Below are 26,033 nucleotides of genomic sequence, written 5' to 3' on the forward strand. Positions count from 1 at the left end.
ACCAGTATAAGGGTTAATTCACCAGTGGCTATGTAACATGTGTTACAGAATTGCACCAGTATAAGGGTTAATTCACCAGTGGCTATGTAACATGTGTTACAGAATTGCACCAGTATAAGGGTTAATTCACCAGTGGCTATGTAACATGTGTTACAGAATTGCACCAGTGTAAGGGTTAATAACAGGATAACAGTGTACCTACCAACAACAACCCATTAAGATAAAAGCCTCAAAATGAAGCAATGGCAATTGTTGTGAACCACTGACCGTGTAGTAGAGAAGACCTTTTCGTACTGCGCCATGCACACAGGGATGGTGTTGCGAATGACCAGTGGCGGAAAGGTTTGACGGTCGATCTGCTGCTTGACCAACATCAGTTGGTAGACAATGGTCCCCGCTCTGAAACATACACAGTACTCATAGCAATTCTAAGCTTGGCGTATCAGTTTGTCTTAAAACATAGCATGGGGTTAAGCTGAAAGCATAACTGTTGGCAGCTCTGGTAATGCTCCTTCTGCCTCAGTGTCCAGCCTCACTCCCTCCACCAAGTGCTAGTATAGCAGTGATACTTCTTCTTCTTCTTCGTCCATGGGCTGAAACTCCCATGTTCACTCATTGTTGCACGAGTGGATTTTTAAGTGTACGACCATTTTTACTCCGCCATGCAGGCAGCATACGCCGATTTCGGGGGAGGCATCCTGGGTATTTTCGTGTTTCTATAACCTGAATTCCGACATGGACTACAGGATCGTTTTGCGTGCGCACTTGGTCTTGTGCTTGCGTGTACACACGAAGGGGGTTAAGGCACTAGCAGGTCTGCACATAATGTTGACCTGGGAGATCGGAAAAATCTCCACCCTTTGCCCACCAGGCGGCTGCGGCCGGGATTTGAACTCACGACCTTCTGATTAGGAGGCCGATGTCTTACCACCACGCCACTGAGCCCGTCAATCAGGGATACATGTACTATGTGCTCGCAACATCTCTATTTGCTGCTAATTAAGGGCAGGAAACAGTCAAATATCTCACGTTCACAAACAGTTAGTCGCTGCGATCGTAGTTTTTACTGGGACCAGTTGTTTTTTGTTTGTACGAAGTAAGCGGAGCGCAACTCTTCTAAAACGCTTGTAAATCCTGACACAGTTATTTCCGAAAATGGTGTATTACAAGTAGAAAGCGGAACAGATGCAAGGACATGACAATGATTCACCAAATGTTCTTGTGGTCGCTTGAAATAAACCCTCATCACAGCCTACTCTATCTAAGCTCAAATATTGTTGAGTGTGGTATCCAACAAAGAGCTCTTCGCCCCAACACAACAATGATAAAACTGTGAGAGGTGCAGGAGAACCAAGCCAGTACTATGCTGGAGCTGATGCATTGTGTGAGGTGAGTGTGGCCTTCGTGGCCTGTTACCTGGCGGCCTGGTTGTGGGTGGGCGACCAGGCGCACTGGTCCATGATGTAGTAGTTGCTGTTGATGGGCAGCGGCCCGCGCCCCATCAGGTACACGTACTTCACCCTGAAACACACCATACAGTTAGCACACAACTACCATGCCATTGCACGCACGCACACAAACTCGTACAAACACACACAAACGAACACATGCACACAAAATGTAGAGATAATGGCAGACTGGTATCACTCACAAATCCCCCCCCCCCCCCCCCCATGTCCCAGTCAAGGTGATGGGATCCCAATGTGACTGTGAGCAACACCCTCAAAGCTAAGCCACTCTCATACATTTCAAAGATACATGTTTACCCGCACCCCACAAGTAAACACCCCCCTCGACAATGACAGGGTACTATCTCATTGGCAGAAAAAGTGGGCAGCATACTGACCACCAGTCAGAGACAAAGTTGGGTGCCAGCCACGACTTGATGATTAGCGCTTTCTGCAGACGAGGACCCATGGTTCTCTCAAACTCCACGGCTTCCTGTTTGAGCGTAGCAAACTCCTCGGGGCGGTCGCGGTACAGCGGCTTGAGGGACGCCAGCAGCTTGTCCACCGTCTCACTGAGCGGCGGCACCTGACAGGTAGGGACACACAGTGTCAGTGTCATCATTTTCATTACTTTTCATTCATGTGCGTTCGTGCGTGTGTGTGTGTGACACTCACAGACATGCGAGGCAGACTGAGCTGGTAGCTGTAGAGCGTGGGGTGGCTGCCGGTCACGACTCTCACCATGGCGCCCCAGGCCAAGGTCAAGGCTGACTGCTTGCGTGGTGGTTCATCTGCACAGTCACCCCATACAGTAAAGCCACACTCTCTCTCAACAACTTCACATCACGATTCAAAGCTCATGAGTCAACGCTCATGAGTCAAGATCTTGAATTAAAATGGATAATTCAGAGTTAATGAGTACACACAGAATGACCAATATTCTAAAGCCACATCCGCTCTCACAGGTAAATCAAAGAACGATTTAATGTTCATCTGTTCAAACAATCACTCCACACCAAGTACAAGAAGGTTCACACACACACACACACACACACGCACACACACAATGCACACTTGCATGCATACATACTCACACACACACACACACAAACACATGTATGCACGCTTGCATGCATACATACTCACACACACACACACACATGTATGCACGCTTGCATGCATACATACTCACACACACACACACACATGTTTGCACGCTTGCATGCATACATACTCACACACACACACACATGTATGCACGTTTGCATGCATACATACTCACACACACACACACACCATGCAGACATACTCACACATCCACCCCCTGTAGGAGAGGAGAGCGCGTAGAGTGTAGCGCCGCACGTACATCAGGACGATGAAGAAGGCCCCCCTCCACACACACACACACAATGCAGACTGACTCACACATCCACCCCCTGTAGGAGAGGAGAGCGCGGAGAGTGTAGCGCTGAACGTACATCAGGACGATGAAGAACACCCCCCCCCCCCACACAAACAATGCAGACTGACTCACACATCCACCCCCTGTAAGAGAGGAGAGCGCGTAGAGTGTAGCGCCGCACGTACATCAGGATGATGAGGAACACCCCCCCCCCCCACACACACAATGCAGACTGACTCACACATCCACCCCCTGTAGGAGAGGAGAGCGCGTAGAGTGTAGCGCTGCACGTACATCAGGACTATGAAGAAGGCCCCCCACACACACACACAATGCAGACTGACTCACACATCCACCCCCTGTAGGAGAGGAGAGCGCGGAGAGTGTAGCGCCGCACGTACATCAGGACGATGAAGAACACCCCCCCCACACACACACACAATGCAGACTGACTCACACATCCACCCCCTGTAGGAGAGGAGAGCGCGGAGAGTGTAGCGCCGCACGTACATCAGGACGATGAAGAACACCCCCCCCACACACACACACAATGCAGACTGACTCACACATCCAGCCCCTGTAGGAGAGGAGAGCGCGGAGAGTGTAGCGCCGCACGTACATCAGGACGATGAAGAACACCCCCCCCACACACACACAATGCAAACTGACTCACACATCCACCGGTATACCCCCTGTAGGAGAGGAGAGCGCGGAGAGTGTAGCGCCGCACGTACATCAGGACGATGAAGAACACCCCCCCCCACAAACACACACACACAATGCAGACTGACTCACACATCCACCCCCTGTAGGAGAGGAGAGCGCGTAGAGTGTAGCGCCGCACGTACATCAGGATGATGAAGAACACCCCCCCCCCCCACACACACAATGCAGACTGACTCACACATCCACCCCCTGTAGGAGAGGAGAGCGCGGAGAGTGTAGCCCCGCACGTACATCAGGACGATGAAGAACACCCCCCCCACAAACACACACACACACAATGCAGACTGACTCACACATCCAGCCCCTGTAGGAGAGGAGAGCGCGGAGAGTGTAGCGCCGCACGTACATCAGGACGATGAAGAACACCCCCCCCACACACACACACACAATGCAGACTGACTCACATATCCACCCCCTGTAGGAGAGGAGATCGCGGAGAGTGTAGCGCCGCACGTACATCAGGACGATGAAGAACACCCCCCCCACACACACACACACACAATGCAGACTGACTCACACATCCACCCCCTGTAGGAGAGGAGAGCGCGGAGAGTGTAGCGCCGCACGTACATCAGGACGATGAAGAAGGCCACGCCCGCCAGGAAGGATGCTATCAATTCCTCGATCAGCTGAGGACAACCTGCAAACACAAACACACGTTACGTCAACATCTGCCTGGCTAAAATGACATTCAGGAAGAGGGGGTGGGTGTTGACAAACACACACACACACGTTACGTCAACATCTGCCTGGCTAAAATGACATTCAGGAGGAGGGGGTGGGTGTTGACAAACATGGGAGAGGGGGTGGATGTTGACAAATATGGGAGAGGGGGTGGGTGTTGACAAATATGGGAGAGGGGGTGGGTGTTGACAAATATGGGAGAGGGGGTGGGTGTTGACAAATATGGGAGAGGGACACTGGGCTGGAGAAGTTAGGGACGGTGGCAATCCACATCGAAACATAAAATGCCTTTTTCTCATTTCCATTTCTTCATTATCCCATCGCTGACCCACAGAATATAAGTCCATGAGTGATCTCCCTTGGTAGAGCACTGGACTGGTATTCTGTGGGTCAGCGATGGGATAACGGAGATCACAGGGCCCTCATTCTGTTAAAGATAATAACTCTTCTTTCTTTATTTGGTGTTTAACGTCGTTTTCAACCGTTCAAGGTTATATCGCGACGGGGAAAGGGGGGGGGGGGGGGGGGGGGGGGGGGGGGGAATGGGATAGAGCCACTTGTTAATTGTTTCACAAAAGCACCAATCAAAAAATTGCTCCAGGGGCTCGCAACATAGTACAATATATGACCTTACTGGGAGAATGCAAGTTTCCAGTACAAAGGACTTAACATTTCTTACATACTGCTTGACTAAAATCTTTACAAACATTGACTATATTCTATACAAGAAACACTTAACAAGGGTAAAAGGAGAAAGTCCGTTAGTCGCCTCTTACGACATGCTGGGGAGCATCGGGTAAATTCTTCCCCCTAACCCGCAGGGGGTAGATAATAACTGGTTCACACACAAATAGTCACACAGAAACACACACACACATGCACGCACACATGTAAACACACACATGGGCTCACACACACACACACATATAGACACACACATGGGCTCACACACACACACATGCATGCACGCACACGTCCACACACCTGAAGGAAAAGGTAGCCAGCCAGCCAGCCTAGCCAGCAAGGACGTCAGACCTGATGTGAGGGGCACAGGGTAGAGTTGAGCGGTCGTCAGGACGACGACGGAGACGCCAAGATTCCATAGAGACGTTGGCCACATCCCATTGCGAAGCAGGTTTCTGCCACATAAGAATCAATGACAGTTTGTTTCATTTCATCTTCGTGTTCTTCCTTATTGCTGGTCAGAGAGGGGGGGAGAGGGGGGAGAGGGGGGGAGAGGGGGAGGGGGGGGGGAGGGGGGTGGATCGCCTAATTTTAACCATGTTTTCGTTCAATTTGTTGTCTGTTCCATAGAAGATGTCGACGGGCGCTGTGGCGGGGTGGTAAGACGTCGACCTCTTAATCGGAAGGTCGAGGGTTCGAATCCCGGTCGCGGCCGCCTGGTGGGTTAAGTGTGGAAATTTTTCCGATCTCCCAGGTCAACTTATGTGCAGACCTGCTAGTGGCTTATCCCCCTTCGTGTGTACACGCAAGCACAAGACCAAGTGCGCACGAAAAAGATCCTGTAATCCATGTCAGAGTTCGGTGGGTTATAGAAACACAAAAATACCCAGCATGCTTCCTCCGAAAGCGGCGTATGGCTGCCTAAATGGCGGGGTAAAAACGGTCATGCACGTAAAAGTCCACTCGTGCAAAAACACGAGTGTACGTGGGAGTTTCAGCCCACGAACGCAGAAGAAGATAGAAGATGTCAAGTCAAACTCAAGTTCAATTGCATCCAATACACAGTGCAAGCACCATAAAGAATGTTAGTTGTTACATTTAGTTGTTACGTTTAGTTGTTACGTTTAGTTGTTACGTTTAGTTGTTACATTTAGTTGTTACATTTAGTTGTTACATTTAGTTGTTACATTTAGTTGTTACATTTAGTTGTTACATTTAGTTGTTACATTTAGCTTCTTTTGGTAAATTTAACCCGTGTGTCACGCAAATATGTCCACCACACCAAAAACGGGACTGTTGATGCCCTTGCTCAATGTACTGGAACTGGAAGCTACTGCAAGAGAAATTCTAACTAAAATCGATTGATACATTTAAATGTTATTTGTATTTATGACCAACAATGACATCTCACACAGATCTCGACAGTCATTATTCACCCGACCACTGGAGGCTATCTCGGAGGAACACTGCCTGTCTCGATCATAATGAGATAGAAACTAACCTAAACGGCGAAGTGATAGCGTGCTTTCATTTTCTCTCCACAGCAGTGAACAAAGAGTTATAACCGACTTGAAAGATCATTTTGCTTCACTCCATTAATAATTCAATCTTTAAATAAATTATTTGAATTAATTATCAATCTAACATAAAACAAGAAGAGCAAACGCTCGATCGAGTCACTTTCGCAGTTCTGAATATTATATGAGGCATCAGATGGACAGGAAGAAATTGCTATTCACAACACAATGAGTCACGTTCACATAAAATTTGAGCCCGGTCACTTTTATAGTTTCCGAGAAAAGCCCAACGTTAAGTTGTGTGTTGCCGAACAGAAAAGGCTAGTTATCTCCCTTGTTTTTCTGATAACGTTCGTAAAAGGCTACAGATGTAAATACTTTGATGTAAAGAATAATCCTACAAAGTTTCAATCACATCCGATGAACTTTGTCAAAGATATAAAATGTCTAATTTTTCCTTTGACGTTGACCTGTGACCTTGAAAAAGGTCAAAGGTCAACGAAACCATCGTTAAAGTGTAGAGGTCATTGGAGGTCACGACTAAACAAAATATGAGCCCGATCGCTTTGATAGTTTCCGAGAAAAGTCCAACGTTAAGGTGGTGTCTACGGACGGCCGGCCGGCCGGCTGGCCGGCCGGACAGACTAACACTGACCGATTACATAGAGTCACATTTTCTCAAGTGACTCAAAAAACCACACACAAAACAGATTACTGCTTTAGAACTTAAAATATGTTCAATAAATTATACGCGTGGCTTTCACAAATTTGATTAAAAACCAAATTATGCGACTTTAACCTTTCACTGTTTCAGTAGTGCAATTTAATGAAGTTTTAAAACAAGTTGCTCCAGTCAGCTAACCTTGTAACAGTGACCTTTCCATGTCAGCCTGACCCCAATGCATACATTGACCTGGTATGGCCGACCCACTGTCACAGTCCCTGGCCTACACCATTATCACAGTCCTCAAGTCCCCTCACCCTTATCACACCTCACACAGGACCTTGTGCTCAGCAGATAAAAGTCATGGGTTTTTTCATTGACCACTGGCCTGCAGTATATAGGGCTGGAGCCCAAGGCCAGATAACTGAGGGCAGCCTCTTGGTCAAATCTAAGTACAGTGGAACCTCCCTGTTAAGACCTCCAAAATCTGAGAAAACAAGGTCTTAACAAGTCGCGTAAGGCGAAAATACAACATTTAGTCAAGCTGTCGAACTCACAGAATGAAACTGAACGCAATGCAATTTTTCAGCAAGACCGTATACTCGTAGCATCGTCAGTCCACCGCTCGTGGCAAAGGCAGTGAAATTGACAAGAAGAGCGGGGTAGTAGTTGCGCTGAGAAGGATAGCACGCTTTTCTGTACCTCTCTTTGTTTTAACTTTCTGAGCGTGTTTTTAATCCAAACATATCATATCTATATGTTTTTGGAATCAGGAACCGACAAGGAATAAGATGAAAGTGTTTTTAAATTGATTTCGAAAATTTAATTTTGATCATAATGTTTATATTTTTAATTTTCAGAGCTTGTTTTTAATCCAAATATAACATATTTATATGTTTTTGGAATCAGAACATGATGAAGAATAAAATAAAAGTAATTTTGGATCGTTTTATAAAAAAATAATTGTACAGTAACTACAATTTTCAGATTTTTAATGACCATTAATTAATTTGTAAGCCTCCATGCTGAAATGCAATACCGAAGTCTGGCCTTTGTCGAAGATTGGTTGCCAAAATTTCAATCAATTTGATTGAAAAATGAAGGTGTGACAGTGCCGCCTCAACTTTTACAAAAAGCCGGATATGACGTCATAAAAGACACTTATCGAAAAAATGAAAAAAACGTCTGGGGATTTCATACCCAGGAACTCTCATGTAAATTTTCATAAAGATCGGTCCAGTAGTTCGGTCTGAATCGCTCTACACACACATACGCACAGACACAGACACCACGACCCTCGTCTTGATTCCCCCTCTATGTTAAAACATTTAGTCATAACTTGACCTGCTAAATGTAACAAGAAGAGCAAACGCTCGATCGAGTCACTTTCGCAGTTCTGAATATTATATGAGGCATCAGATGGACAGGAAGAAATTGCTATTCACAACACAATGCATACCTGAAGCATACCTGTGACCTTGAAAAAGGTCAAAGGTCACCAAAGCAGACGTCAAAGTGTAGAGGTCACTGGGAGTCACGTTCACATAAAATTTGAGCCCGGTCACTTTTATAGTTTCCGAGAAAAGCCCAACGTTAAGTTGTGTGTTGCCGAACAGAAAAGGCTAGTTATCTCCCTTGTTTTTCTGATAACGTTCGTAAAAGGCTACAGATGTAAATACTTTGATGTAAAGAATAATCCTACAAAGTTTCAATCACATCCGATGAACTTTGTCAAAGATATAAAATGTCTAATTTTTCCTTTGACGCTGACCTGTGACCTTGAAAAAGGTCAAAGGTCAACGAAACCATCGTTAAAGTGTAGAGGTCATTGGAGGTCACGACTAAACAAAATATGAGCCCGATCGCTTTGATAGTTTCCGAGAAAAGTCCAACGTTAAGGTGGTGTCTACGGACGGCTGGCCGGACAGCCGGCCGGCCGGACAGACTAACACTGACCGATTACATAGAGTCACATTTTCTCAAGTGACTCAAAAAGGAGGGAGTCTTAAAATGGGGGTAAATTTACAGAGGTCATGAACAGACAGTCTGAGACAACAAGGTGTTAAAAGGGAGGGAGTGTTAAAGGGAGGGAGTCTTAAAGGGACGGAGTGTTAAAGGGAGGGAGTGTTAAATTGGGGGTTCTACTGTACAGTGGTACCTCTCTTTCAAGACTTCCAAAATATTTTTCAGACCGCCAACGCTCTCAACGGTCTTAAAAGAGTTTGTTGTTTTTATAAAAACATGTACATTTTCAGTAACCAATAGAAATTTGAGAAAAAGAGATCTTGAAAGAAGTCATAAAAGAGTTACAAAATGGAGTAAAATAACTGCCTTAAATTCTTTGCTCAGATTTTGATTGTTCAGATTACTTGCAACATATGTGTGTGTGTGTGTGTGTGTGTGTGTGTGTGTGTGTGTGTGTGTGTGTGTGTGTGTGTGAACCACGATTTACAGAGGCAATGAACAGAAAATCATAGAAAATGGTCTCAGAAGGGAGGTCTAATTAAAAGGGGGTTTCCCTGTTTCTGGACTTCTGATGCACACACGAGATTTCTCTTTCTTCTGCATTTGTCATTAATACAACTCTCATGTGCACTTGTTGTACAACCTTTTATGTGCAAGTACAACTTTTTTTTTATATGTGAAGTAAAGTCCTTTCATGTGTAAGGCATTTTATGCCCAGCCCAAGGACTACTACACACAGTCCTTGGCCCAGCCATTAGTTTAGGCAGTCATGCGCTTTTTCAGGGAGATCCATGTCAGTCTTGTAATGTTTTATTGCCCATCAAACTGAGACAGAGCTTACAGGATGTGTCAGTGCATATTTGGTCTGGTAACTGTGTGTGCACACGAAGGGGGACAAGGCGCTAGCAGATCTGCACCACCTGGGAGACGGGAACAATATCCAACTCTAACCCACCAGGTGTGGTCGGGATTTGAACCCCGAACCTTCAAGCTTGAGGGCTCATGTCGGCTACCGCGCCTGTCAACACAATGGAGGAAACTTCATCAGCTAACGAGACCAGCACTGTTATTTTAAAGCATCATCAATCAACAAGTGATCTGACTTTCACCCAGAAGGTGGCAGGTGTACCGGGTTGACAACAGACATCATGACAGTTCAATTTTTCATCACATGGGAAATGTAGTCAGCCGCTCAGAATGCTGTTCCCACTGACCCCCATCAGTATATTCCATGTTATCTCTTCATTATTTGTAATTAACATGCCGGTACTGGTATGTTCACCGGCACGGTTGGCCTAGTGGTAAGGCGTCGGCCCCGTGATCGGGAGGTCGTGGGTTCGAACCCCGGCCGGGTCATACCTAAGACTTTAAAATTGGCAATCTAGTGGCTGCTCCGCCTGGCGTCTGGCATTATGGGGTTAGTGCTAGGACTGGTTGGTCCGGTGTCAGAATAATGTGACTGGGTAAGACATGAAGCCTGTGCTGCGACTTCTGTCTTGTGTGTGGCGCACGTTATATGTCAAAGCAGCACCGCCCTGATATGGCCCTTCGTGGTTGGCTGGGCGTTAAGCAAACAAACAAACTGGTATGTTCCCATTGACCGCCATCAGTATATTCCATGTTATCTCTTCATTCTTTGTTGTTAACATGCCGGTACTGGTATGTGCTCACTGACCGCCATCAGTATATTCCATGTTATCTCTTCATTCTTTGTTGTTAACATGCCGGTACTGGTATGTGCTCATTGACCGCCATCAGTATATTCCATGTTATCTCTTCATTCTTTGTTGTTAACATGCCGGTACTGGTATGTGCTCACTGACCGCCATCAGTATATTCCATGTTATCTCTTCATCTCTTCTCCTACAGGCTCCCAATGGTCGCCTCACCTAGAGAGTCCCGGGACCCCCACTTTGAATGTTTAGAGGGTCCATGGACCCCCTCAGTGGAGTTTTAGTAGGTTAACTCCAAGGGCTCAATAAACACTTTTAAGTTTGTTACGATGGGTCTTTTTTTATCAGAAAATTTCCAGCCTTTACAACATCACGCACACAAGCATGGACTTAGCTGACAGCAACTGTCGGAAAATGTTACCTGCGAGAACATAAATTTAGTGAGTCATGGCACCCGCTCTTTTAATGTTTGATGAGTCTCTGGGCCCCCTCAATAAATTTCTAGTTCGTGTTTTCTGCTTCGAATGCGCATAGGACGCAAGGAAGCACAGTTTAGGGGACATGCGATGTGACGCCCCTCTAATGACAGGACACCTCTAAGTACAGGACACCTCTAAGGACAGGACACCTCCCATGAAAGGACACCAGAGTGTTGTCCCTTTTTCTATTTTCTGGAACAAATCTGCCCCTCAGTCAATACCAGGCCACCCTTTATGTAGGGACAGTTTCAGCCAGTCTGAAGGGTGCCCTTTATGTAGGAACAGTTTCAGCCAGTCTGAAGGGTGCCCTTCGTGTAGGTACAGTTTCAGCCAGTCTGAAGGATGCCTTTATGTAGGAACAGTTTCAGCCAGTCTGAAGGGTGCCCTTTATGTAAGAACAGTTTCAGCCAGTCTGAAGGATGCCTTTATGTAGGAACAGTTTCAGCCAGTCTGAAGGATGCCCTTCATGTAGGGACAGTTTCAGCCAGTCTGAAGGATGCCCTTCATGTAGGAACAGTTTCAGCCAGTCTGAAGGGTGCCCTTTATGTAGGAACAGTTTCAGCCAGTCTGAAGGGTGCCCTTTATGTAGGAACAGTTTCAGCCAGTCTGAAGGGTGCCCTTCATGTAGGAATAGTTTCAGCCAGTCTGAAGGGTGCCCTTTATGTAGGAACAGTTTCAGCCAGTCTGAAGGGTGCCCTTTAAGCTTTATGTAGGAACAGTTTCAGCCAGTCTGAAGGATGCCCTTCATGTAGGAACAGTTTCAGCCAGTCTGAAGGGTGCCCTTTATGTAGGAACAGTTTCAGCCAGTCTGAAGGGTGCCCTTTATGTAGGAACAGTTTCAGCCAGTCTGAAGGGTGCCCTTTATGTAGGAACAGTTTCAGCCAGTCTGAAGAATGCCCTCTAAGTAGGAACAGTTTCAGCCAGTCTGAAGGGTGCTCTTCATGTAGGAACAGTTTCAGCCAGTCTGAAGGGTGCCCTTTATGTAGGAACAGTTTCAGCCAGTCTGAAGGGTGCCCTTTATGTAGGAACAGTTTCAGCCAGTCTGAAGGGTGCCCTTTATGTAGGAACAGTTTTAGCCAGTCTGAAGGGTGCCCTTTATGTAGGAACAGTTTCAGTCAGTCTGAAGGGTGCCCTTTATGTAGGAACAGTTTCAGCCAGTCTGAAAGATGCCCTTTATGTAGGAACAGTTTCAGTCAGTCTGAAGGGTGCCCTTTATGTAGGAACAGTTTCAGCCAGTCTGAAGGGTGCCCTTTCATCACAGGTACCACTGTCTAATTAAACCGTGGCTTAGGGCGCTTTGACCTGAACTAATCACACATAGATGATGACACACAACGCTTGAGACTGATAGTACCCATCTAGTGCTTCAATCCGGATAGTGATACTGTTTGATGACAAGGGAAGTTGCTATCTGCCACATGTTTCATCTTCCCTCCAAAGTCGTCACATGATAACAATTATTTTAGGAATGTTGCTTCTGACCAGGTGACGAGTATTCTTGATGAGTTGTACTTGATATCCTTCACATAGGTACTAGGTCACATATATGTATTTATCTTATCCTAATAGATAATTGCTGCATCAAAAAAAGCAAACAAAAACACCAACAGTGACAGACACACATTGACATTGTTAAGGTGGCAGACATGCACACAGCCATGTACACACAAACAAACACAGTGACACTGACAGACACACACACACACACACACACTCACAGACACACACACACACACACACACACACACACACACACACTCACAGACACACACACACAGTGACAGCTAGTCACACACACACACACACAAACAGTTCATGCCTTTAGAGACAATCACAGTGTGCAAACACACACAATGACATACACCCCCCCCCCTCCACAAACACACATGTATGCTAAAAGTAAAATTACTTTTGTTCACTTGTTCAATTCAGGAAGAGTGATGTAATCCCCAATAAAAAAAAGAGTGTAACCTTGACCAGTGGAGATTAACAGTGGCCACCTCCGGTCAAGCAAGGTCAAGGCATTACACTTAGGCCTAAAAAAAAATAGGTGTGGTTACGGTAACCCGACCTACCCTATTTAAAAAAAATAAATTAAAAAAAACAAGAAAACGAGTGCAGAAAATGCAATGAAAGCGAAAGCGCTCGAGTCGCACACTTATTTCCCTGTCAAGTAGGTTTAATTTGTACACATTAGAAAAAAAAGTTAAAAAAAAAGTGATTGCCTACCTTCCTACCCTATTTTTTGTGGCTATGTTACATTAACCACAGCTTCTTTTTGTTGCCTTACAGTGGAACGCCTTTTTAACGCCTCTAATAAATCTCAGAACATCGGGACCCTGAAAGGGTATAGTACTGCTGATGGGGTCTATGTCCACCAAAAGAGTGGGATTCCCTGTAGGTGGAGTTCCTGGAGGGGGATTCCCTGTATACAGTTTTTTTCAATAAAACTTGCAAACCATACTCGAATTTCTAAGAAATAACAAAAAAGATTGAAAAACATCACATTCTACCGATGTCGCCAAGCATCATGTGACTTTCAGCGATATCAGCGACACGCTACAGGAACTAAATCCTGTGGTATTCCCTGTATACAGGGAATCCCCCTCCAGGAACTCCACCTACAGGGAATCCCACTCTTTTGGTCGACATAGACCCCATCAGCTATAGTACTAGTAGTCTTAAAATGGAGTTAAATGTACACAGGCTATGAACAGAACATCCCAAACAGTGAGGTCTGAATGGGGAGAAAGTTTTAAACTGGGATGGGGGGGGGGGGGGGGCTCCACTGTATTAGCCTTGGAACTCACACACACAAGCTGAGACAAGTTTGGTGCTACAATACTACTCACTGCTAGCCTTGGAACTCACACACACAAGCTTAGACAAGTTTGGTGCTACAATACTACTCACTGCTAGCCTACTGTGTGTATTTTATGGCCCATCAGATTAAGAGTCTCTCCCCTGGTAATAATTTTTAAAGAGTACCCTGCTTGAATCTCACTTTTCCTGTCCGTTAATTACCTTTCTAGAACTTTTGTGTTCATTCAGAACCAAACCATTTAAATTAAAACGTTTTTCGTTTTGACTCTTTGAGACCTGATTTTTGGCAGACTCACAGTACACTACCAGATCAGGGAACCACTGTCTTCAACAAATACTCTCAAATAGGCTGGGGTCAGGCTGGGGTCAGGCTGGGGTCAGGCTGGGGTCCGTGGAGGCCCTGGTGGGGTGCAGGCCGGGTTAGGCCAACAACAAAAATAATTTTCAAATAAATGTATAGATCTTTAAACAATCTATAATTCAAACAAACTCAGAGCTTGGATTTGAAAGCTGATTACAATTCTTAAAATAAGGGAAACTTAACAAGCGCGGGTTTGGATAGAACTTTCTGAAATGTTCAGGTTTTGCAAGCATGTTCCTTTCTTGAAGGCTGTGAATGTTAAAACTCCAGCAACAGGCTAACTGTTGTCCTGGTGTGAAACTTGAGACCAGTGCAGGGAAGGCCAAATTGTCGGCCCGGTCGCCAGGGGCGAGTAAAAAAAAACCGCCGGGCAAGCAGAAACCGCCTGGCAACTCACCCGGCTGGCCAATGAAAATTCCGGTCAAATGCGACCCTTACAGAATACAGAATACAGTATTTATTGAGCCAAGTGACATTAAAAAACATTTAAAGCACAAGGAATTTTGGTTGTAATAACAGGTTTTTAAGCCATATATAAATTATACATGTATGTAAACACTGCAGATCAACTGTGGTATGTACCAGGCCTGTGAAATTTCTGCCGGGCTAGTGACTTTCTTGAAGTTTACTCACCCGGCTGGCGAGTTAAAATTTTGAGATTTGGCCATCCCTGCAGTGACTGTGAGGCTGAGACTGAGAGCGAGAGAGGTAGAAATGGAACACAGCATTTGCTTCAATTGTGAGGACCATCGATCCTTCTGAAATCATGAATATTTGTAACGGCACAGTTTACCAACTGAGCTACCGGGCCCCCATTCAGCTCGCCATTCCAGACGTGTCTTGGCATTTGGATGGGAAAAGACTCTCTCCATTTGGATACACAGGGGCGGATCACAACATTTCTAATGGGGGGTTTCCACATTTCCTTTAGGGACAATTCGACGACGCAAAGCGTTTGAGCCTTCAAACATGACTTTTAAGAAGACAAATTTGGATCAACACAAGGACAATTGACAACTACTTTCCAAAACCGTCACTTAGAATACAAAGGCCAATTCTTAGGGGGGTTCGGGGGCATGCCCCCCCGGACAATTTGGATAAAGATCATGGAAAATGGAGCAATTTGAGCCATCAATTTTTCCGTTTTTCAAATTTATTCTTCTTTTTTTTTAAACTTTTTTTTTTATTTTTTAAGCGAAGGGGAGTTTCCGGAAACCCCAGAAACCCCCCCTGGATCCGCCCCTGACACATCAAAATCAACAGCCAAGCATGCTAATTAAGCTGGTTGTGCAGAGTTGGAATGTTTGCTTTGTTTTGATTTGGTAACTTCTATAAAAAAACAAAAACACTGGGTGCATGCAGCCCTGAAAGTCCAACAAATGGTGTACTCGCCTTTGGCTAGTGATTCTGAAAATGTACCAGCCAGAGAGCAAACTTTACTATCCAAACCAACAATTTGTTTCAGCAACATTACTCGCATTTGGCGAGTAGATGAACATTTCTACTCGCCAGTTACATGTTTCTACTCGCCATGGCGAGTAAAATACTCGCCACTTTCAGGCCTGGCGTGTCTATTTTGATTTAGTAACTAAAAAAAAACCTACTCAGTGCATGTCTATCTGCAAAAAGTAATTGATAAAATGATATTATAACGTTGCACACTAAAGGAATCGGGAGATAGGAAAGAGTGAGCAGAACTGTTTTCAGAAGAGGGACTGCTCCTTAACTCTGTGCTTTCTGTGCATACTGCACCAAGACAGCTAGGGCATACTTGATAGGATCCAGCAGCCCTGGAGGAAGTCACAACTGTTGTCACCTCTTCATACCATTATATTGTTGATGTAAATGTTAGCTGCAGGGCTTTGGATGATTAGTCAAATGAAAATAACCTTACATTCTTGTGGTGATTGGAGACAGTTTAGCAGTTGGTTAGGTCCCTATTATGCTGATTTAGCCAGTCTCTCATCTCACCCATTCTCACCTTGTCCTGCACCCCTACCTTACATTAAACTAGCCACGCAATGTGTGATCTGTGCTTGTGGCAATATGGCTTTAAGCCAGGAACTCTCAGTTGAACATGAACAGAAGATTCGATCATACTACTGAAAGGGAAAACATATCTACCAGTTTCACATAACATAACATAAGTCAGTGGCTTATTAGGCCTAAAAAAAAAATAGGTGTGGTTACGGTAACCCGACCTACCCTAATTTTAGGGGCCGATCCTATAACTTTTTATTACATTTGTCAAAAAAAAAAAAAAAAAACCCAAAAAACCGAGTTCAAAAAACGCAATGAAAGCGAAAGCGCCCGAGTCGCACACTTATTTCCCTGTCAAGTAGGTTTAATTTGTACACATTAGAAAAAAAAGTTTAAAAAAAAAAAAGTGATTGCCTACCTACCTACCCTATTTTTTTTGGCTATGTTACCGTAACCACACCTATTTTTTTTTTTGGCCTTAGGCTGTTCAGCCTTTTGTCTGCTATGGTGTAACTTGTATGCAACATGGATAGCCTACATGTTTGAAACATCATTGTTCATGTTTTGTGATTTACCCTTTGGGTTAATTTTTGAAATTTGTTGAGAACATACATTGTCTTCATAAGTTCATTGGATATCTAAATCTAATAGTAATACACTCTTTTTTGTAACTGTTTAGATCAGCTATTCAATAAGACTTAATCAGCTGAAGCATGAGTAGGTTGTTTTTTCTCAATAATAAATCATGGCCAAAGTCAGTGCATACAGTTTTTCGTCATCTTCCTTTCATATCCCCCCCCCCCCCCCCCCTCTCCTCCTCCCCCCCCCCCCCTACACACACACTTGCAGCAGAGATCCATACACAAACAAAGAAGTTAGAAACTGTTCAATGTTTGTGGAAGGTGAAAGTGACATTTCAGTGCTAAAAGACTCTTATGAAAAGCACTGGTGACGCCTCAGTACCTGATTCTGTAGTAACGACGCTTGACAGCTCGCATCCACAGTATGTAAGTTTCTTTCCACAAACTGCCAACCTCTTCTTCATACTCTTTCCTGTGGCCCTCCTCCATAATTTGCTTCGACACAGCGCATCGAGCTTCCGCCATCGCTGTGTGTTTTGTTGATCCAAAGTACTATCAACTGCACTCGACTGCTGGAATAAAGATGAAACCGTCGATCAATCTGTCAACCCTGTCTGTAACTGGCCTGCCGAAAGCAAAGGTAATACATCAAGCAGACGACAATTGGACTCTGCCCAGCAACACATGCGGCGTCTCTTGGAGGAGCAACATAATACTCTCTGTACCAAACGGTCGTGTGGTTAACTATCTCTAATCCACAATTTCGCAAACTTAAATTTTTACACCAAAAACTTATATTTTGTATGTGTCAGTTTTTATGTGTCAAACAGACATTGAAATCATCGACATTTCAAATAATAACGTATTCGTTTAGAAAAAAATAGCAGAAAAATTCGACCGAAAGTAAGTCACGTGACTCCTGTCGCAGCGTGCAACGGGGTTGCCGTTCTTGCTGTAAGCCCGCGATTTCGTCGAAAAAAGTACAAGTAAGGGGCATATTTGTTTACAACTTGTTGGATTTCATTTAATAAATACATCAGCTACCATATGCACTGCCCAATAACTTATTTTCAATTGCTGATTGCATTCAATGAAAGTTGAAAGTTTCGTGTTATAGCAGGCGTCGGCCATGTTGGATTTTGGACGGATCGTTTTGGACCGTGTCCTGGTCGGCAGATTGAGTTACGGATACATGCGCAGCGATCGAATGACTGACATACTCTTTAGTGAATCCATTAAATTGACGGAAGGGGTAATAAACAAGAGCACCGTGAAAAATACTCACTTTCGAACTTTCACTTTACAGCATTTACTGCAAGTTTGCGGTCAGTTCCAAGAGGATCTTTAACCTTCGCCGTGCTTCCTGGGTTCTTGAGGAACCAGAGCATTATAAAAGTATCTCGGAACCAATTGGGAGTTTTTGCTAGCGATGCATACATGTATACATGCATGTATACTTTTACATTGACTTCTTTAGCAGTAGCACACACCACACATGATCCAGACTGTGTAGTTCATTTTGTAATCAAGGCTGTCACTAGTGTCAGTGTGTCACAGATAGTGCCACTCTTTTATTAATAAAATTAGTCTTTTTAACTTACATGTTGCTTTATTTATTATGAGTTTATTGGTATGAATAATTATTACCATGACCAGTGCAGAATTTGTTTTGTGTTGGAAAAGGAAATCTTAATTAGTTAATGTTAAATACATGTACCTGAACAATTTGACAGAAAATGGGTTTGATGATTTTACAAGCTCTATACACTATATGCGCAAGCACAGGTATATCATCTACAAGTTCCTAACCCTATCCCAGGCCTTCATTGGCTCTGTCGACGCCAGTTTTTAACCGTTGACTTCCCTTTGTAATAAACACACCATGGAGTGTTGTCGTCCTGAAAAATCTCAAAAACCATTAAGAATTCTGGATTGGGAAATCCTTTCATGCAATGCCTTAGCATCTTTTGGCGATTATAGTCAATGCATTTGGGAGACGGTGATATGGCCCTTCGTGGTCGGCTGGGCGTTAAGCAAACAAACAAATTTGGGAGCCGGACTACAGCATAATGTTGGTCACACTTGAATTAAAATTAACGCTACTGCAGTACTTAGATTGCTTTTGCAAACGTATAGTTACATGAAGTGAATGAGACCATTGGGTCAGTTATCCGGGAAACGCCCCGTCTATTTTTAGAAAAAGGTCAAAGGGTATGTGTATCACCGTGTGTCAACTGATGGTAATGGTGGTTGGGGGCTTGTAAGATCATGTGCTTGTGATGATGAGTGATGACCATAACAATAATGTATAAATGTATGTTTTAGGTGAGAGTTTTTAAGGATAGTCTTTATAGTATTGTTATTCACAAACTGTAGTTTAGTGTGTGTGTATGCACGCTGTTGCTATTGTACATCGCCGTGGGCTCTGGCGAGAAGGGGCGATTAATAAGTGTTCATTATTATTAATTTAATTGACAGGACCCGCGGTGAAGAATCTGAGGAGCGATGGGTCGTCCGAGGGGAGGAGCGACGTACGGCTTGCGCCGTCAGAGCAGTGGCCGCAGTCAGCGCAGTTCCAGCCAAGCGGTCAGCGGCCTGATGCACAGCACGGGGGTGGAGCTTCAGATGGAGTGTGTGGACGATCCGCTCACTGTCTGCCAGGTCTGTGCTCTTCTTCTTCATGCTTTACACAGCTCACCCACCTTCCCATGTAAACCACTGTGTAGTGTATAGCATCTTCACTTTTAGGCCGACATATTGACAAAATGTTTTTATATTGCTTTGCATGCCAATTTGTTTTGTTGACTCACCTGAGTAATTGGTGAGTCTTAGGATCCCGTTCCGTCCGTGGACAAAAAACGTAACGTTGAGATTACAGTATCAGAATACAGAATCTTTAATTGCCCAAGGTTGGGAATTTGTAATGACATTGCGGTTAAGAAACATTTCAATCCAGCCATATACACCAGCACACGCATCATTTATACAAACTGATCAACAACATTAATTTTAAAATATATATATATACCGTACTTTTCGGACTATACGGCGCTGTCGTGTATAGGGCGCACCCCCTACTTTTAAAAATAAAACTGAAAAAATCCTAGAATAAGGCGATGTCATGGATAAGGCGATGTCATGGATAAGGCGATGTCATGGATAAGGCGATGGTGTCGTGCATAAGGCGACGGCATGAAAGAAAAAAAATGAGGAAAAACATTGTACGTAGGAAAAAAACAAAAAACAACATCAATGATCAAACATGGCGACCGCTCAAAATCGGCACGAAACACTGTTTCAAACAGAATCTTGAAGGCAGCGTCGTATGAAGCTCTCTCCGTTTTTGGCATTTTGACAGTGGCAAAGTCGAAGTGCAAGTTGAAGTGTCAAGAGACCGACTGTCTTGTTTCAACGCAACTAACTATTGTTCAGGTAATTTTTTCGGCGATCAACATTGCTTGAATTGTGTTTACTTAAATGGTTGTTAGTTGCTCATTGATTTCAAGTTGACAGTGCTCGTGAAACCTATTTTATCCGAGAATAAGGCGACGTCGTGTATAAGGCGACCCCACGATTTTAAGTGAAAAAAACCCGAAAAAAGTATCGCCTTATAGTCCGAGAAGTATGGTATATATATATCAGATGTTTTTCAAGCTAGACCCCTGAAACTTTGCACACTTTTAGTTTGGTTGACCCTCGTCAAATTTTGGGGTCACAGCGGGGTCATGTTCGTTTCATAAAAAACTTGGATGTTTTTGAAACAAGAGCTTTGAATTTTTGCACACTTCTAGGGTTTAATAATCTTCAGACTTGACCCAAGTTTGATTGACCCTCGTCAAGTTTTGGGGTCACAGTGGGTCATGTTTAATTCATAGTAACTTCAGGAGTTTGATACTCTGTCAGCATGACCCCAGTTTGGTTTACCCCCGTCACATTTTGGGGTCACAGCGGGATTGTGTTCGTAAAACTAAAAGCTTTACATGGATATTTTCTCAGGTTTTTTTTTAGCAAAAGCCTGGCTTCAGTAAAGTGGCAGGCTCAGATTGGCAGGAGGGTAGAACCCGAAGTGCTAAAAGAGAAGGAATCTCTGTTCTATCCGGGGGTAGGGGGACCTTAAGAGAGGGAATCTTCTAGGGGGAGTGTCTTAATTCATCGTCTCCCAGGTACGGATATCTGTACCCACTCATATGGCTCTTTCTGACCAGGTACGGATATATCCGCTCAGACTGTTAGCTTCAGTCGCTTCCTGTAACGTCCATACAACTCCTGCATTCCAGCGTGTTGATACACAGTTTTTACACAGTTACTACAATTCTGAGTGACTTGCTGCAGCACAGCTGGTCCCGGCTTAAAAAAACGTGGTCAACATAGGTGGGGTACAAAGTGTTAAAAGGGGGGTCCAGTGTAATGGACCATGACCCAGGTGAGTCCTATAAGCATGTGGTGTTGTTGTTTGACTGCCAGCTGGAGGCCATCAAGAAGGGCAAGGAAGATCACCGGCGGGCCACCAAGATGATTGAGATGGCCAAGGCCGAGGCGTCCAGAGTGGCCACTGAGGCTGCCAAGGCAGCTGCCAAGGCAGAGGCTCTTAGCAGGATGCAAGGTAAGAGCTGTTGGCTGCTGCTTATACTACAGGGACTTCCACTAAATATATTTTGTGTTTTTTGTTACGTTTAGTCAAGTTTTGACTAAATGTTTTAACGTAGAGGGGGGGAATCGAGACGAGGGTGTGGTGTATGTGTGTGTGTGTGTAGAGCGATTTAGAGAAAACTACTAGACCGTCTTCATGAAATTTTACATGGGAGTTCCTGGGTATGATATCCCCAGACGTTTTTTTCATTTTTTTCAGCACGTGAACTGATTACGTCAAAAGCTTAAATGGAAGTCTATTAGTCTATCAGTCTATTAGTACCCCCCGCGGGTTAGGGGGAGTCCCATATTGGTTGGGACTAGAAAGAATTTACCCGATGCTACCCAGCATGTCGTAAGAGGCGACTAACAGTTCTGTTTCTTCTCTTCTTTTGCCTTATTTCTGCCTTACCAGTCCTTTCACCTATATTTCCTTCCAAGAAAACTCTCCCTACTATTCCCTGCAGTTTTCCAATTCTTTTCTTGTTGTCTTATTTCTACCTGACTGGATCCATCACCTTTATTTCACTTACCAAAAGTCTTCTTTTCCACATCCTTATTTCTCTGCACCCCGCATGTCGTATGAGGCGACTAACGGATTCTGTTTCTCCTTTTACCCTTGTTAAGTGGTTCTTGTATAGAATATAGTCAATGTTTGTAAAGATTTTAGTCAAGCAGTATGTAAGAAATGTTTAGTCCTTTGTACTGGAAACTTGCATTCTCCCAGTAAGGTCATATGTAGAGGTTACATGCCGAGTCTCAGTGATTATCAAAAATAATGGTCGAAGTTAGCGGATCATGAAAAATGCGAGCTTTAGCGAGCTTTTTCATGACCGCGAACTGAGACCATTATTTTTTATAATCACTGAGACGAGGTGTGTAACCTCTTTATTCCTCCTTTCTTCAGTTATTCAAAGAAAAGAGGAGTTTTTTTGCGAAAGTTTGATCGAATCCTATTCTCTCAACCAGTCAACCTGCGCAGGCGATCGATTAATGCGCGGTTGTATAGTTCCGTGCAAATCATTCCATTCTGTTAACACTTCTTGTCAGTTTTCCTATTTTGGGCTAAAATCAAGTACACAGATATGCTGTTATTCTGCTGTGGCGGCAAAGGCAGATATTGTGTGTTCTGTATATGTTTTGGTATCGCTTAGGATAATGTTTTTTCGTCAAATGGGACTAGCAGACGAACTTTTGCACCCGTGTTCCAACGTTAAAAACTGTATGAAGTTCAGTTTTCTGTGGAAAATAGTGTATGAAACCCCTTTATGTTGTTTAAATTGATGAGATGTGTGCATTTGGTTGCGTGTGATCTGTTTATTAAATGAAATATTGTTGAAAACTGACCGTCGGATTGCAGTCTGTTGTCGAAGGAACTGAGTGAAAAGAAGGGGAACTACTCTTGTCGCTAGACAAAGTATGAGTTACTTGCCTTGGGAAATTGCTTGTGATGAACGGCTTGAGCACGGCAGATGAGATTCAGAAAACAACCGAACTCATGGATTTTATATGGAGATTCATGTGTTCAGGCCTGTAGTTGTTAATTTAAATGCGGTATGTTTGTATTGTTTGCTCCAGAGATGTATACTTCGTACATTAGAGCGTGCGGAACTTTTCAGTCGCAAAAAGTAGTACCGAAACAGAACAACCTCTCAACCCATTGCACTATCGAGGATTCAGGCTGTTGCTGGGTCGTTATTTGTTTGGTTGCTGGGTCATTATCGAAAAATAACTACCCCTACAAGTTTACAGAGGTAAAGAAGCAGAGGGGGGAATAAATTGTACTACGTTGCAAGCCCCTGGAGCAATTTTTTGATTAGTGCTTTTGTGAACAAGAAACACTTAACAAGTGGCTCTATCCCATCTCCCCCCCCCTTTCCCCTATCCCATCTCCCCCCCTTTCCCTCGTCGCGATATAACCTTTGTGGTTGAAAACGACGTTAAACACCAAATAAAAAAAGAAAGTCTATTAGTCTATCAGTCTATTAGTCTATCAGTCTATTAGTCTCAGCGAGAGGGAGAATTCTTTTTATCTTGGGTACTTGATGTCGAGACATTGTCACGTAAGAAAATTTAAAAAGATGGCATATCGGTCCATTTTTGCGTACCGCACACACGTTGTTTTTCCCTGTTGAAGCGACAGCCAAGTCTGCCTCACCCGACCTGATGATCGTGGGGGAGAGCCCCCCTCCTGCCGTCCAGATGCGAGGCCAGGTGGTGCAGGTCACCCCCCCTCCAGTCACCAGCCCCCCCAACTCCCACAGCCTGCTATCAAACATGGCCGCCGTGCCAACCTCAGGCATGATGGGTAAGTACACACCTTTCAGCATGGCGTGTTACCTCAGGCATGATGGGTACGTACACCTTTCAGCATAACGTGGTACTTTTTAAGACTATTTGCCAGGCTGTTACACCAAGCTTAAAGGCCCACTACGCCTCCCGTTAACCATCAGTTTTTGAGCACGGATACCTCCAGGCTTTTACAAAGAGTACAAATACCCTTTCATTTGAACGTTTACCGCCAGTGTTCACCCTTTGTGCTCTTCGTGCAAGCGTGTTCCATCAGTTTAGTATTGCTTTCTTTGTGAAAAGATGTTATCGTTGTTCAAAGCTCCTGTGAGGCGGAGTGGGCCTTTAAGATTGCTACCCAGTCCAAAGGTTGGCCGCTGTGGTGTAGACACAAGGAAGTAGAGTGGAAATGTGTTCGTTCCCTGAGGTGTGCGTCAAGATAAATACCACTGGACATCCGGTGGAAAGCTAGCGGCGTCAAGAGTTACTCTACACTGGTGTGAGTCTCAGCTTGTAAGGTGTGATGAGAGATTATTAAATTACATATCCATACCCAACTCACAAATAGCAATTAACTCTAGTTCAGTGCTGGTAACGCTGTACGCATCCCATTGGTAACCAAGGGAGACCACTCTAAAAAAGAAAGTGATCCATCCCATAATGCCAGACTATCAACAGTCCGACATCCGTATGCGCGCGCATACGCCGCCATCTTATCATTCCACTCTCAGCGAGCGACGTGTCTGGTCGCGTTTTGTTGTACGCTCCGGCTGTGTTCAGCCTTGGTCTTTGTTTCCTGACTTTGACTTCGCCCCTTGGTCTGCCGCCGAGCTTTGTCAATACCCTGGCTGTTTTTGGGTGAGAGCTTTCTTGTTTTATGTAACTTTGGCGACGTTCTGTCGCACGTTTGTGAACTTGTGAAAATTTTTCAGTTTCGAAAATTTTTTGTGAGTTCGCTTTGACATGGCGGAGTGCGCCAAGAATAGAACTAGTACGAGACAGGCTGCTGCTTCAGCTTCTCCGGCTGCTAGTACTTCTTCCTCTAAGAGAGGTTCTTCGTTTAGAAGAAAGAGTGATGGAATTGCCGCCACTTCTCAGTTAGAACCGGGAAATGTAGGATGTGATGTTGATGTTGTTGTTGACAAGCCTTCGTCCGCCATTTTGTCCGTGTAGAAGGACAAGGTTACACGTAGTGATAAGGATATGGATGTTGGTAAACCGGTTGTTTCGTCGGGGGCTCCTGGTTATTCAGGTGTGTCTCCCGCCGATATTGCGTCATTGCTTTTGACTTTTAGTACACAGGTTTCTACTTTGGCGGCCGTTTTGTCGTCGACGAAAACAGAGATGCGCGCACTTCCGGCTGGCGTCTTCGATGTATCTTCCCTGGGTAGAGTCAGGTCTTCACCGACTCCCTCCACTTCCGGTTTCACTTCAGCTCCTGCTGCCACTTCCGCTGTGTCGTGGTTCGGACGGAAGTACATGTGTCTCAGCATGGTGACGGTCGGCTGGTGTCCCTTCCGCATGGGCCGGTGCGCTCTAAAGGTATGTCTAGCCCTCAAGTTACCAGGTTCTCTGGTGACTAGGGTTTGCGGTCACAGGATAAAGTAACCACATGCGTGGTGATAGCTCTCCTGCATTTTCTGGACATCCGGCTCGCGCCCGTCCGGCATTTGTAGGGAGCCCTGTGAATCGTTTGAACTTGGCATATACCTCTGTTGCAGTGTCGGGTATGCCGGTTCTATATCCGTCCCGCGGGACGGATGGTGGGTGTGATTCCGAGGACTTTGCTCTCTCTGGCGTTGACCCACCTGGCTGCGAATTGTAAGAACTTGCATATACCTCTGATGCAGTGTCGGGTATGCCGGTTCTACTTCCGCCCTGGGGGCAGGAAGTTGGGGGTGTCTCAGAGGACCGCTGCAGGTCTGCAAGTCTCTCTGGTGCGCGTCTACCTGACTACGATGGCGAGCAGGAAGAATGCCAGCTTACTTGCCGTTCTAGTTGTCCAGTGCGGTGACGTGGGCTAACGAGAATGGCATTTAAGTTTTGTGGAACTTGGTGATTCTGGGGTTGACCGCGAACGGCGGCTTTCCTGGGGTCACCTTCCTGATTGCGATTGCGAGCATGAAGG

The 26,033-nt window shown here is 44.8% G+C and overlaps 2 protein-coding genes across 5 annotated transcripts in view; one reads left to right on the plus strand and one right to left on the minus strand.

Annotated features, from left to right (window-relative positions):
- The window catches only part of LOC138950207 (carnitine O-palmitoyltransferase 1, liver isoform-like), a 49,261-nt gene extending 31,558 nt beyond the window's left edge, over positions 1-17,703 (minus strand). Inside the window, exons 1-7 of one of the 2 annotated variants that reach the window (XM_070321955.1) lie at positions 17,370-17,703; positions 5,245-5,399; positions 4,094-4,216; positions 2,124-2,239; positions 1,847-2,034; positions 1,417-1,521; positions 268-399 (exon numbers count right to left, since the gene is read on the minus strand). In XM_070321955.1, the coding sequence (XP_070178056.1) occupies positions 268-399; positions 1,417-1,521; positions 1,847-2,034; positions 2,124-2,239; positions 4,094-4,216; positions 5,245-5,399; positions 17,370-17,512 (962 nt within the window). In that variant the 5' untranslated portion in view covers positions 17,513-17,703. Of the gene's footprint in view, positions 1-267; positions 400-1,416; positions 1,522-1,846; positions 2,035-2,123; positions 2,240-2,761; positions 2,855-4,093; positions 4,217-5,244; positions 5,400-17,369 lie in introns of those variants that run through there. The other variant, XM_070321956.1, reaches the window with a different exon arrangement.
- Positions 17,704-17,894: 191 nt separating this feature from the next.
- Positions 17,895-26,033, plus strand: part of LOC138950181 (dentin sialophosphoprotein-like) — a 57,985-nt gene continuing 49,846 nt past the window's right edge. For 2 of the 3 annotated variants that reach the window (XM_070321918.1, XM_070321920.1), the window contains exons 1-4: positions 17,895-17,973; positions 19,466-19,648; positions 21,452-21,590; positions 23,754-23,924. In XM_070321918.1, coding sequence (XP_070178019.1) covers positions 19,493-19,648; positions 21,452-21,590; positions 23,754-23,924 — 466 coding nt within the window. In that variant the 5' untranslated portion in view covers positions 17,895-17,973; positions 19,466-19,492. Of the gene's footprint in view, positions 17,974-19,465; positions 19,649-21,451; positions 21,591-23,753; positions 23,925-23,960; positions 23,971-26,033 lie in introns of those variants that run through there. The other variant, XM_070321921.1, reaches the window with a different exon arrangement.

This window comes from Littorina saxatilis, linkage group LG16 (genome assembly GCF_037325665.1).
Source record: "Littorina saxatilis isolate snail1 linkage group LG16, US_GU_Lsax_2.0, whole genome shotgun sequence".
Classification (NCBI taxonomy): Eukaryota; Metazoa; Mollusca; class Gastropoda; order Littorinimorpha; family Littorinidae; genus Littorina; species Littorina saxatilis.